The following is a 14,241-nucleotide window of genomic DNA, read 5'->3' on the forward strand; positions in this document are numbered from 1 at the left end:
AGGAGGAAATATATATATATATATATATATATATATATATTTATATATACAAAGAACTGCTGGTGTTCTTTGTAGAACTAAGATTTATTATACTGCTGAGGTGTAATTTGTGTTACATCCTTGTTAATCCTCCTCCAACGGTCCTGAAAGTTGAAGCGCTTCAGAATAAAAAGCTGCCATCCGCTGTCATTTGGCAAACGAGACGCTCTCGCAGGCTGTGTCGGTAGCGTCTTGATGGAGGTCTTCCATGATGACGGCAGTAGCTTCAACATTGCCACTGCTCTCCTGGGGTTCATTATTGTTGTTGTTGTTGTTGTTGTTGTTACTGTTGTTAAGGGCTGCAGGCAACCCGTGGCTGTTGTTCTGGACCTCGGAGGTGCGGCTGATCTGCAGCTCCTCCAGTTTCTTCCACAGCTCGTCCCGCTCCTGCTCCTTCATCATCTCTCTGGAAAAACAAATCGATGTATATTCAGACAACCAACTCAATACACAATGCTGAAATATTTATGCCTATTTTTCCTTTTTTTTTTTTTAAAATTTACCTCTGAGATGGATTTATTTAATTAAGCTTGTAATCTTTGCACAAACTATTCAAAACACGAATTCTGAGGAAATAGTTTGGACATCCTACCAGCGAATCGTTAACTGCATCCTTGTCTGAAGTAAATATAGTAAAGGTATTTCCCCACTCCTCACTTTCAGCCAGGCCAGCTGACGGCTACAATATTTGTCGATATTTTTTTTCCTCAGATAGTATTGATTTTTCATCCACGAGTATCGATACATTAAATCCTCCTTTTATTTTGAGTGTATGTCAAATCCACAAGAATTAAATGACAGCTATCACACATGACATTTTGTACCCAGTTGCACATGTGCATTAAAAATGACATGCAATGAAACAGTTACAATTAACTAAATAATAAAACAAAATAGATAAATAAATAAAAAAAAACAAGAAGTTCTTTTTCTGGATAACCAAATACACAAAGCCACACAATTAACATTTAAGCTAAGCAAATGTATAACAAATGCATAACAAAAACAGCAGTTATTACACCATCAGTTCAATTAATTCAACCCAAATCTATGAAACGGTCACAAAATGTCAGCAAAATCACACTGTCCCTCTAAAATCTTTCAGAAAATTGTACAAATCATATCGTTTACTGAATATCGTGATATAGATCATATTGTGAGCAGAGTCCTGCATCATATTGTATTGTGAGATTAGTGTATCGCTACAGCCTTGTTGTTGAGTAGGAACAAAAAAATTGGTGATCTTAGTCTTTAAAAAGGAGTACTTTTGAGCTGACGAATTTGGCCCACGTGTCAAAATGTTTGCACACCCCAGCTCTACAGAAAGTAAATTTAAAAACTAAAAATCAAGCTTAAATTTGAATTTTCCATTAGAAGTGTGCTTTTTGCTGAAAACTGTCACTATTTGATGTTGGGGGTAATGCTGCTTACTGCTGCTTTTGTGTTTTATAGGAAGCCGTCAGTTCGTCAAACAGAGGGCAGTTCATCTCCATCAGCGTCTTCAGGACGTTGTAGATCAAAGCCACGATTGTCCTGAAACAGAAAAACAAGCAAGAGCTTCAAGAAGACGGTTCACAAACATCACATGCTGGTGGTTTTTACAATTTTACAACTTTTTAATCCTCTCCCATATTCTTGTGTAAACCAAAGTAAACGTTTCAGATTTTTAAACTGGATTTAACTTTTAAGATGGATTTTATTATTATATTAGCCTTTAAAGTATTTAAGTATTTCTTTGGACTTTTGCTGCCTATATTCACTCAGCCAGTCCTTTTCAAGTTAATCTAGTCAACACGGATGATGGAAAAAAAAAAATAAAGAGAAAACAATTAAATTGATATAATTGCATCTTAAAATAATTTTTTTTAGTCTTGGAATTATTACACAACAAGAGCAATTGACCAAAGAGACAATATTTTCTTAAGGACATGATGTACATAAGTGTATGTATACACATTCAAACATGCCTCTATTATTTTTCTGAAAGGCAGAAAGTGTATGAAGAAAACAGAAACTTGTGCTAAATTATCTGTGACGAACATAATGGTGCCATCTGTCTGTGTAAACTGTATGCATATAAACACAGATTTAAAAACAGACCGCACAAGGTTTATGCGCATGAAAGCTCATCTTTACGGTTACTCAAAATTAAGTTAAAATAAAAATTTCAATTTCTTTTATTTTATTTACATAAGCTAGTTATTTACACAGTCCCTGCCCTTCTTAAGATTATTTTTGCTCCTCCTACAGTGACGGTACATACTGGTTCCAGTGCTCTTTAGAGATTTTGTACAAGCTGCTGAACATGATGGGAAGGATCTTATCGATGTTCTCCTCAATGAGGCTCAGGATGTACTCGTTGTTCCAGAAGTACAGTGCCCGCTCTGCTACCTGTCAGAACACACAGAGGGAAGTTCAGAAAAAACAAAACTACTTTGAAGGAAATCAAACAGAAGCAGTTTTAGGTAAAGATGGAGATGAAGATGCAACACGGATGGAAGAAAGAAAATGCTGCATAAACATAATGCCTGTTACTTGTTGGTCCATTGAGTCAAATTATTCTTTTTTTATATATAAAATGAGTTTCAAATATCAGCAAATCAAAGCTCACGACCTTAAAAACTGCTAAAGGAAAGCTTTTGAATCCATTAGTCTCCTCTTTATTAAAGGTCTGAGTTTAATTAGAAAGCAAAAACATTTTTATCCTCAACACTGGACACATAATGAAGCATCTAATGCTGAAAGCCAGTTTTTGTCAGGAAAGGTCAAACAATAAAAGACATTTGATCTATGAGAAGCTAAATAGTGAATGCTAAAATCATCCACAAGCCTTTTATTTATAACAATTAATAATAATGGCACCAACAGCTCCACCTTCTTCAAGTAAGCAGAGACTGCTTATGTAAAACGGGTCAACTTTCCCAAAGCTGTTCATAAAAACTCAATTTAATCTGGAAAAAGTTTAATGTGCATTTATGTAGTAAAACACTATTACAGATTTACAACAAATGTCACTACAAGTCATTTGTGACCTAAAGAAATAATAATAATAAAAAAAGTCCAACATTGTCACACCTTCTCCAATGACCCTGTTGGCCACAGCTTTAGAAGTTTTCCTATTTCTGCCATCAACAGAGCTAATAAACCTTTGCTACGCTCCTCACCAACATTTGAGGGTAATTTCTCTACTTTGTGCTCAGTAATTACAAGTTTCTGTTTTTCTGGTCATCCTTACAGGTAAAAAAGTTCTTCTTCAAGAACATGTGAGACTACATCTGGAAATAAATGCAAGGCTGTTTGGCACTGACTGAGACAATTTGAGACTTTTTTTTAATAACTAGGCAGGTTTTCTGACAGGATACCATTTATGAAAAACAAGCATCTTTAAAACAAAGAAAATACATTTACTAAGCAAATTCTCTCTTGTTTCTGGCTATGTTTCTCTATGGTTTAACCAGTGTTGCAGAAAAGACTGAAGCAACTAATTTGTAGAAATGAAAACATTTGCTTCTAGTCTAAAAGGTCTGGAAATAAACTTGTTTAGACCTGAAATAAACTAAACAAATCAAACTTGAAGCATTCAAAAAAAAGGAACTAAACTGATGCAAATCTGCAAAAATTTTTTCACATCTCTTCAGTTAATTTAGTGATATGCACAAAGGTCTGAGGAAAGTTGGCTGAAGATATTGCGAACAAGCACTGCTGGTAACTTGAATCCCATCTGACTAAAAACAAGTTGATTTAAATAAACAAAAGATCCTTCCTTACATCTGTGTATTTTGAGCTTACCTGAAAATGTGGGTTGGACACACATTTAGCAATCTGCTTGAATAATGGCTCTTGGATCTTCTTAAACTGCGACGGTTCGATGACATCGAGGATCTCCTCTATTTCGCCCAGGAACATCACCTGAGTGGGAAGGTGAAAATTACAAAAAATTAGCACCATGTAAGAGACAGAAATAGCTGAAAACTGCACAAGGAGACGAAGAATACCTCTTTTTGGCTGCAGGTTTTGGGCCAGAACTTCAACAGGCCGCGGATCACCTATAGAGACATCAGAAATTCTGTTTTATGCTCGTTCATGTGGGCGGTTTCTAGTAACCACTATAAGATAATTTGCTGCAGCAGACTAATCTAGTGCAGTGAGCTTTGAGTGGGAGGAAGGATAAAAACGGTACCGGCTCGGTAAGCGTGGGATCTTTCTCCAGGAACTGAACCACACAGTAAGCCAGCTGAAGTACAGAAAAACAGAAAAATAAAATAAAATAAATAAACATGCATTTTCATTTCCAAGCCACTAGAAGGTGCTGTAATACAGAGATCAGAATTTTTTTTATTCCTACCTGTGCATGGAAAAGGGACAATGCTTTAGCTGTGTGCAACGGGATGAGCACCTTCATCAGGAACTGCTTGTGCTCTGCTTTCAGAGGCAACGCGAAACCGTTGATGATACTGTAAACAAAAAACACACCTCGCTAGATTACAGAAAACACAAAGGAATCCCATCAGCACAACGGCTGTTTTCCAAACAGCATGCTCTGAAATACTGATCTCATTCCGCTCATGCCTGCAAACCAGATCAGGACACAATCAAATGTACCACAATGTACAGAGACAGTTTAAATCAGCATAATCAGTTTTATTTATGGCAAAGAAAAACCCAAAAACCTCTCATTTTAATCTTCCCTCACCTTCCGAGGATCTCCAGCAGTTCGGCCACACCATTAAAGTGTTCGGTTTCATAAATGAACCTGGGAAAAAAAAAAAAAAAAAAAAAAAAAGAAAAGAAAATATAACATTATTAAAACATAAAACTTTAAAACTGGAGCAGATTAATAAGATTACTTAAATCTGGGTGAATTTAAAAATACTGTTGAAATGACTAACATACAGAATAAATAAGTGAAAACTCTAAACTCTAGGCTTTCTTAAAGAAATATATATTTTATGAAACAAACATGAACAACGTGAGCTTCAGAAAAACTAAAACTATTTGAGGATTTAAGGCAGCAGAAAAGAGGCTTTGTTTAAGTTTTAAGAAACCAAACCAAGAGAAAAAAGTACAATGGAAACAAAGAATTTATAGATTTAATTACACATGAACAGGTTCAGGAACAGGAAAACCGTAGGAAAAAGAAAAGACTGCAACTTCAACAAAGGCCCTTCTATTGTCCTCTATTTTGACTTATTTTCTGAACAAACTGCACTGGGAGCGTCGTCATACCTGAAGTCCCTCCTACTCTACAATAATAAACCGATAGATAAAATAATTTCTAAAGGTCTCAAACACAGCTGGTTTTATTTCAAAGGGAAATAAGAGATGCATCCTACTGTAGGACAACTTTTAAGAACCAAATTGCTGACAAAAATGCAATTTTATGACTAACTGTTATCTTTGGTACTGTAGTGATCCAACAACAAAAACTGTGCACAAAGATCCAATTTAAATCTCTATTTTGCTCAAATATATTTAAATGATTCTTACATTAGATTGAAAATGGCTAAAATAGCAGCTGTAGTAAAAAAAAAAAATAATAAAATAAAAATTGAAAACTATCGACGCTACTTTAAAAAATTATAGCAATATCTGTATCCTTGGGAGGGAAATATTAGGAAACGAGGGCCAGCTCAAAACTTTTGCACAGTAATATCCATATGAAAAAGCAAATCCGAATCAGGTGTCAGCACCACAAACAAACAAACAAAAATGATCAATGAGCTATACATAATTCACCTTCACCTGTTTGATAAAGCATTTCCATCTGTCTGCTATGTACAGAGCCTGACAACTGTGGCCCTATTTTTATCCTCCGTGGCAGATGGCCAACGTCGGGGCCACCCGTTTTGCCACCTCGCCTGTTGGAAACGACATCAAGCGTTCCCTGCCTCAATCATCCAAAGCTCATCGTCACACAGCAACAGCAGCAATAAAGCCGCAGAGAACTGCTGGGAAGAATAAGTGATGCTTCTCACTCACAGCTTCGAGTCTCCTTAGTAATTAGGAGGGAATCTGAGCTGTTGGGTGAAAATTAATGAGTTATGCTCATTGCTGCAAACTACACCTGGATTAAAAGAAACGAAAGACTTTCTGGGTAAAGTCAGAGATTTAGCAGACATTTTTAAAATAACTTTTCCCTTTTGCAATTATCATTTGACAAATGATAAAACTTTTATTCTCTGGAATATATTCCACACAAATGGATTAAAAGAAAGTCCATGTTTCTATGCAGCATTTATCAGCGAAAGACATGCTTCCCTAATAATAGTTAACTCACTTCAAGAAGATGTTGTTGATCTGCTTCCTGATGAAGGCTCTCAAGCCCAGGAATTTTCCGTAAATCCGATGGAGAATAGTCTTCAGGAAGTCCCGCTCCCTCGGGTCCTCGCTATCAAACAGCTCCAGCAGCTGCAGAACGAAGACGAAAGAAGAATCATCTTATCAGAAATGTATTGACTTATTAGCAAATGTCAGGGAAAAAAAAGGTAATCTATTTGAGTTTTGTTTTTAAGGAAATCCTTCATTTTGTTTGAGAAGCCAACAGAAACATCCTCCATCATCTGGTGAACTAAAAACAGGCATTACATTTTATGTAATCGTCATTTCTGTCCTTTATGACTCAAATACACTCCCTTCACTACACGTGTAGCTCATATAATAACAGTTCTTGGTGGTGTTAAGACCACGTCATCTCGCTTAAGTCCCAAATATCCTAAAAATCTCTTATATTACCAACTGTGATGCAGCCAAGTGGTGACTGTTTCCAAAGTATGAATAATCAAGCTCTGTTTTACTGGAAACTCGCACTTTACTTCCTGTGCACACAGTACATGTGCCTGAGCGCTCAATAATGTAAACAGCCTTCAAGCCCCCAGAATTAAGCAGCTATTTACAGACATGTGATGAGTCATCATTACAATTCAGTTTGAGGAAAGCAAAGCCAAAGCCACAAAAAAAAAAAAAAGTAGTCTTTGTGGGTTTTGTGCTCGTCTTCTGCTCGTGTTTTACTGTCACCTTGGTGAGAGGGCAGACAGCTCGTTTCTATCCCAGTTTACTGCCAAGGACAAGACTTCATCATGCTTGTGCACGTTTTTTTCCCCTGCTTGTTTAAATGCATTCAGCTGTTCTGTGTCATTCAATGGTGCAAGCAGTCTAACTGTTGCAACAGAGTATTGCGTCTGTAGATTTTGCACAAGGATGCAACTGTTTTCGTGTTATTACTTCTTACTCCACAGGAAATTTTAAGCATCATTTTATAACCATACATGCACTCATTTAAAAGCTGGTGAAGTTTGCAGCCAATGTTGGACGAGTTTTTAGAAACGATGCATTCAGAGCCGAACGGAACCAGCGGAAACTTCTCCATAAAATATGTGCTGTCAAAATTAAGCACCACTTTAGGCATCGCCAGATCATGATGCTGCCACCATGTTTCAGAGAGGACCTAGTGAGAGGGCAGACCTTTGGTACTTCATTGACCTAGTGAGTTTGGGGCGATTTGCATGTGATTGTCCTGTCAGCTCCTGCAGATTTACCACTGGCCTCTTCACCGTTTCTGTGGTTCATTTTCTGCTTGCCTGTCAGATCAGGTGGAGAATGTGTCTTGCTACAGTTGTGTAAAACACTTTCCCCTGCTTTGAACGTCTCCTTATACCTCATCCCTGACCTGTCTGGTGTGTTGCTTATTTGCTAATGCTCTCTGAAAGCGGAGACCTTTGAGGGCTTTATTTAGGTAATAAAAAAATTAAAAATCACTATGAATTTCAGAAATGTCCACAGGTCAGGTTGTGTAACATCACAATACATGGAGTGATGGACAGACATGGATTTGTGAATGAATCTTACAAATGAAATCATGAATGAATTGAAAAAAGTCTAGAAATAATATTTTGTCATACTCCATTTTCTTTATCCTTTTTCAGACCCAGAAATAAATGAAATTAAATTCCAAATGTTTTCAGACCATAGGATCTCTGGATCTTCAAAGAACAGATGTAATTACACTGAAATTGAGTTACATAAAAGTAAAAAGTTTCAATCAGGTGGTGAGTGACGTAATACATTTGGTGTTATTGACAATCTTTCTAAAAATACAAAATTACAAGCCTGCAAGTTGTAAACTAGATAACTAGTTAAATGTGTGAGCCTTGCAATATTGGCTTGGACGTGTTTTGAATAAATAAATAAAAAGTATATATATCTGGAAAAATTCGGACCTTCGTTGCATTATTTTGAACTAATTTGGCTACAGTTAGATAAATAGTGTACAGTGCTATTGTGATGATGTACGTTAAGTCATTTCATTCTACTTGTGATGGTCAGGTAAACATTAAGCATTATTTGGATTTCTTTTGTGATAAAAGCACATTTAACAATGTGGTATAGCTAAACAACAGATTGATTGATATGTGCATCATAAATTCCAGCAGCTCTGGTTATTCACTTGCAGCAGGCTTTCAAGAGTTACATAAGCACTCAATCAACACTGAAGTTGATCAATAATATTTAAATGGGATGTGGCCATTGGGTCTGTGTTTATTATGAAATGAACACAGCCACAGTGTAATGAGGGGCTGCTGGTTTCGCCTGAGGGGGAAATCATCAATATTCAATCACAAAAGGTCACGCCAGGACGTTAGCTCTCAGCAAAGTCATCATGCAACAAATGCACAGAACTGCTTATGAAAAAAAACATATGAGATCTAAGATGCTTTCATTACTGCACAATGTCATTGTTAATTATGACTTAAATTGTCACTCAAATGACTTTCTAATATGAGAGCAGCTTTCTATTTCAGTCTAAAACCTCAGGCTCCCGTTGACACTGGGTGGACAAAGTCAAATTAAAGGCTGAGCTCTTCATTTTATCACCCTCTTTCATTCTTTCCGGTAAGATAAAAACCCATTTAATTAAAAAAAAAAAATAGTTAAAACTGAAAATATTTTAAGTATCATTCTGGTGCAACTTGACAAAGTGACTGAAGTTAAAGAGCAAGCTCATCTGACTCGTTTGCAACGGCTCAACTGATCCCAACAGGATGACACTGAATAAACCACAGGCATGTTAACAACCTGCTTTTAATCAGTCCTTTTTAACACCGGTCGTATAAATTCTGAAATTTATTGTGTTTCAATAAACTGTCTAAAACAAAGGTATCCTTTTTTGGGATGCAGAAACTGCTAGAACATCCTAATCTGCAGCAGGTTCCAAGAAGACGACCCACTTGTTGAACCATTAGTTGAAGGTCAGCCAGATCGTTAAACGATTGAGCATCGTATTCTCATTATTTCAGAATGATGAAGTAGAACATTATCAGCTGGGAAATACTTAAATATGGCAAAAAGAGGAACATTAATGCACTGAGTTGAGGGAAAGTTATGTCCCTAGATATTGATCTGTGGTTATAAATAAATTGATTTGGACTATGGATGCAGGCAGACTTCAATAAAAAAAGTGTCTAATCATCATCTCACTACACATGCCCATTATCAAACTTTTATCAATCTATATTCATTACATCACTCAAAGAGACAGAATGCACTGTTTTACAGATTAAGTGTACTATAATCATTTAAAAAGTGAGCTAGCCTCGATATAAATACAGAACAAAATGCTGCCTTTAAAACAGGCCTACTACGCATCTTTTATACAAACATTTCAGACTTTTCCGGACTCGGTGTCCCAGAGCTCACAGTCGTAAAGCTCACCATATGTTTACGGTAAATATTTCTGCCGCGGGCAGGCTCTAAATATGGAAAATGTAAAAGTAAAAAACTGGAAGAAGGGACACGAGAAAGGAAGGCAGGAATGAAGGACAACTCTTAGACAATGCAACAGAGAACATCCGAATGTCTAGTTGTATGGAATTACAAATATTTTTCCATTCTCTTATTTTCAATCTCCATTATTGTTCAACATTACCTTAAATGCGTTTGCTATGCAGTCTGGGAAATTTTATTATTTGGCAGCAGAAAATTACGGATGACTTTTAAACATGTATTTATATTCATCTCTTTAAGAAGTTGTATATCTGCAATATTGTATAGAACAGTCAGAGGTCATTTCTTTATGTTGACCCATCCTTTGTCGCTACACCAGCTTTGTTTGACAATTGTGGGAACGCTTTTGGAGACTGTAAGGGAATTGCTATACATTTTTCCAGAAGTGCATTTGTGAGGTCAGACATTAATGTTGGGGAGGAAGGTCCAATTCTTAATTTCCCTTTCAGTTAATGCCAAAGGTATTTTATGATGCTGAGGTCAGGACTCTATGCCGACCAATCGTGTCCTTCCACACCAAACTCTCACCTGTGCGTTTATAGACTTTGCTTCGAGCACTAGAGCGTAGTCATGTTGGAACAGGAGTGGGCCATTCCTAAACTATTCAAACAAAGTTGAGCGAGCGAAATTGTGCAACACACTTAAGTACCTTTCCACAGAGCTAAAGGGATGAGCCCAACTTCTGAAAAGCAGCCCCACACTAAAACCCTCTGCAACAAACTTTATATTTGAAGCAGACGGGTAAATACTCATCTGCTGGTTTTCCAGACATAAAGGCATGATTTCCTCTTAGGAGACCACGTCTCCACTACACCACTGCATCTGATGTTTTGCATTGAACCTAGTGATGTATGCTTGGAGTTGGATACAGCTGCTCAGCCATCCCAAACCTTTTCTATGAAACTCTCCACGCAACTTTCCTGAGCTAATTTGAAAGTCAAATAAATTCTGGAGGTCCTACATCTATTGACTCTGTAGAAGTTTTGCGACCACATTTCAGATTTTACATGAGAAAAGCACTTTACGGTAAAGTTGCTGTCACTCCCAATTGCTCGCTATAATCCCACCAAGAGTTGACGGTATAATATTTAGCAAAGGAAATTTTCCAACTGGACTTTTTGCACAGGTGGCATCAACTGAGCTCCTAAAAGCACATCATTCTTTTATGCATGTATTGTAGAAGGCGGATATCAGCATTTTGGCGCCGCTAAAAATTCAAAATTTAAAAAGGTGCATAAAGGCAAACATATGAAATGATTTACCCCTAAAGAACAATCTAATGGAATTTAATGTACGTTCTGATCCAATACAAAGCTCTTCAATTACTGACAAAATATTCTAATCACAATTACTTTGGTGTATACTACTCAAGTTAAACAAAAGGAGTTCTAGCAAAGTTTGAGAATGTGCCTAAATTGTTCTGTTGAAATTTACCTCAATCATTTGGAGCCAAAACTGAAATTTACCAACTGTACACACCTGATTTGAAACAAAATGGGTTAAAAGTGAGAAATTGACTACAAACCGAAAAAAAGAAGAAAGGGTGCTGTGCAGAAAGCTGAAAAGCAGCAGATATGCTTTATAGTCCTTTACTGACTCAAACATGAGTTAAGAAAGTATTTTTCTACATTTACAAAACTGTAAATTAAGTTTCACAACAGGAAAAAGACCCCAAAATATATTGCTGCAAGTCTCTGGATCATCATATATCAGAAACTCTTCACTTCTCTAATATTCATGGAACAGATTTTACCCAGTCTATAGAAATGCTATCCAATTAAAAATAAAGACAGATGTCAAGTGGCTCATAAGCCCAAACTAACTGGGCATCAGAAGAATCTACTAATCTACATGACAAAATTCATGAGCAATGAAGGTTTTTTGTCAGAGCTCAACTGGTAAAATGATGAAGTAATGATACACTGTGCACTAGATGTGGGTTTTACTTTAAATGAATACAAGCGTCTTGGGAGGGGGGGAAAAACCCCCCAAAACACCCTCATTATAGTAAGCCACAAATTGAGGTTCCTCATGGCAACACAAAGGCACAGCTACGCTCTGTACAAAAAAAAGTTTAAAATACATCCCGACAACATGCATAAGCTTCAAATATGGTTATTTTCCAGAATGTCGGCTGTTTTCTGATCCAGCATCACCAAAACAAACCAATGAAGTGGCGGAGCAGAAAAACGGACATAATGAGCCGCAAAGAAAGCCACCAAATCTTTACTCAGTTTTTTTCGTCTCCTTATGAATCTCTGGCTCTCATGGCTGCAGCACATCTCACTGGGAAAGTTGTGTTTTATGATAATTGAAGTTAATCAGGCCTTTTCTGACTGGCTTTTATTGCCAGCCAGCGCTGGACCACACTCTTCTTCTCTCCTCCTGAAGAGTAAACAACAGGCAGCTATTTAAAGCTCACAAACGACTCACTCACATCATGGAAAGTCGAACCAGGCACCTCGGATGTGGCTCGGCCGACATTCCAAACCTTATAATGCCTGTTAGCAACTGCTACAAGACGTGAGGCATTCCTGAAGTAGGTGGGTGCTGAGCGTGGACATATGTAGACGAGTTGCAGCAGATTGTCTGATTCAGCCACAAAAAGTGAAGTGTAGGCTGGTGAAATGCGGCGATAGCGTCTGCTCTACTTGACACATTTGAAATCTCCAACTTTCTTGATTTAGATTTCCACACTGTGAGATACATTCGCAAAATCTATACAATGCAACAAATTGGTAATGCAAAACATTTTTGGGAAAAAAAAATCCACCTACCTGCAGCACAAATTTCTGATCAATATATCGTTTTGCAATGCTGGGCTGAAAGTCTGGATTCTCCAAGAAACGCAGCAGAAACTCGTAGACCAGCTAGAAAGGAAAACGGAAAACAGGAAAACATTTATTTATATATATATATATATATATATATATATATATATATATATATATATATATATACACATATACATAAATAAAATAAAAACACTCTGCAATCACTCTGAAACAAAAGCATAAAATCTCAAGTGTAAGTATAAAAGTTTAGAAAACGTACTTGGATGTGAGGCCATGCAGCTTCTAAGGTGGGTTCATCCTCCTCTGGATCGAAATCGGGATTGTCACTTGGTGGAAGAGCCCGGAAAATATTGGTGGTGATCTGCAGGTAGGTGGGGAAACAACGTAAATTTTAATTAAAATAAAACTATCTAAATTTTTAATATAGTAGAAGAATGCTGAGAAAAAAACCCCCAACAATAACAAAGAAACATAATTTCTGTGTTAATATATGATCCTATGTACATTTTTTGGCCTGATATGGATCGTTGTTTTCCGTGTGTTTCACTACGTCTGATTAATGTCAAGCTCTTAAAATACAAGCATCTACTGGAGGAGATGTTCCAGTGATATTCAAACTTTGCCCCGACATTACAGATGCTTACCAACACTGCTACACCAGTCCTTCCTTCCTGTTAATAAACTGCATACTGTATTGTAGCGTGGTGTGACTCTAAATGAATTTGCTTACAGCCCATTTGCATGTGTCACATCTCACACGCCGATGATTCTTCTGATAACATTTTGAAAATATAGTGCCTCGTATTAAGGTTTTTATGTGATAAAAAAAGCAAAACACAACTTTAATTTTTCTTTCTTTCAAAAAATATTCAAGAGGGACATGCATCTCTATCCAGCCCCTAGAAAACTGACACTCTGAAATAAAATCCAGTTCTACCAATTGATTTTGTATTACCTGTAGATATCCAAGCAAATATACGGGGCAATTATTTCCACTGATTTACTTGAATCTGAAGTAAATGGAAAGTTTTATGAGGTTCTGTGTGGTTTTTCTTAAAATAATTTAGGAGAGAAAGCAAACATGTGGAAGGTGGTGTTCCGGTCAAATAAGGCAACAGCTAAACTATTTGACCTACTTACAAATCATGTGTACCAACGTTTCCAGGAGAAAGCTCACACTCTACATCACCCTGAACGCAAAATATGGCCAGTCATAGTGGTGGCATTTTGGTGCGGGGATGCTTTTGTGTCAGTGGAAAAACTAATGGATCTGTATGCAGGAAAATCCAGCGGGAAAACTGATCGAACTACGAGTCTAAATTTCAATGTTTATAAAGGCCCAGTCAGAGCAAAGACGTAAATTCAGTTGAGATTTATGTGACAAGACTTAAAAATGATGCTATTCACGGATGCTCTCCGTCTTATCTGACAGAACAGAAGTTAATTTTGAAAGAAGAAAGGATTCAAATGTTTGTGTTTAGATGTACACAGCTGTGCAGAGCTAGATAGAACTGAAACCCTCAAAAGCAGCTGAAATAACAGGAAAAGGAGGTGCAACAAAGTACTGAGTCAGAGGGGCTGCAAAGGCATCACACCTTTTTGGACTTTGGTAACTTGGTAAAAAAAA

At 36.9% G+C, this 14,241-nt stretch overlaps 1 protein-coding gene and 1 long non-coding RNA gene across 3 annotated transcripts in view; one reads left to right on the forward strand and one right to left on the reverse strand.

Moving 5' to 3' along the window:
- Positions 1-1,464, forward strand: part of LOC106955318 (uncharacterized) — an 18,070-nt gene extending 16,606 nt beyond the window's left edge. The window contains exon 3 of the long non-coding RNA XR_001426552.1: positions 1,052-1,464. This is a non-coding gene — a long non-coding RNA (uncharacterized LOC106955318). The remainder of the gene's footprint in view (positions 1-1,051) is intronic.
- The window catches only part of ppp2r5a (protein phosphatase 2, regulatory subunit B', alpha isoform), a 38,517-nt gene continuing 24,311 nt past the window's right edge, over positions 36-14,241 (reverse strand). Inside the window, exons 3-14 of one of the 2 annotated variants that reach the window (XM_015045423.1) lie at positions 12,874-12,975; positions 12,597-12,689; positions 6,317-6,447; positions 4,733-4,792; positions 4,385-4,493; positions 4,220-4,273; positions 4,035-4,085; positions 3,829-3,948; positions 2,303-2,430; positions 1,471-1,572; positions 388-445; positions 36-285 (exon numbers count right to left, since the gene is read on the reverse strand). In XM_015045423.1, the coding sequence (XP_014900909.1) occupies positions 187-285; positions 388-445; positions 1,471-1,572; positions 2,303-2,430; positions 3,829-3,948; positions 4,035-4,085; positions 4,220-4,273; positions 4,385-4,493; positions 4,733-4,792; positions 6,317-6,447; positions 12,597-12,689; positions 12,874-12,975 (1,107 nt within the window). In that variant the 3' untranslated portion in view covers positions 36-186. Of the gene's footprint in view, positions 446-1,470; positions 1,573-2,302; positions 2,431-3,828; positions 3,949-4,034; positions 4,086-4,219; positions 4,274-4,384; positions 4,494-4,732; positions 4,793-6,316; positions 6,448-12,596; positions 12,690-12,873; positions 12,976-14,241 lie in introns of both variants that reach the window. The other variant, XM_015045422.1, reaches the window with a different exon arrangement.

This window comes from Poecilia latipinna, unplaced genomic scaffold (assembly GCF_001443285.1).
Source record: "Poecilia latipinna isolate Pla-1442-1.1 unplaced genomic scaffold, P_latipinna-1.0 Scaffold725, whole genome shotgun sequence".
NCBI classification, from domain to species: Eukaryota; Metazoa; Chordata; class Actinopteri; order Cyprinodontiformes; family Poeciliidae; genus Poecilia; species Poecilia latipinna.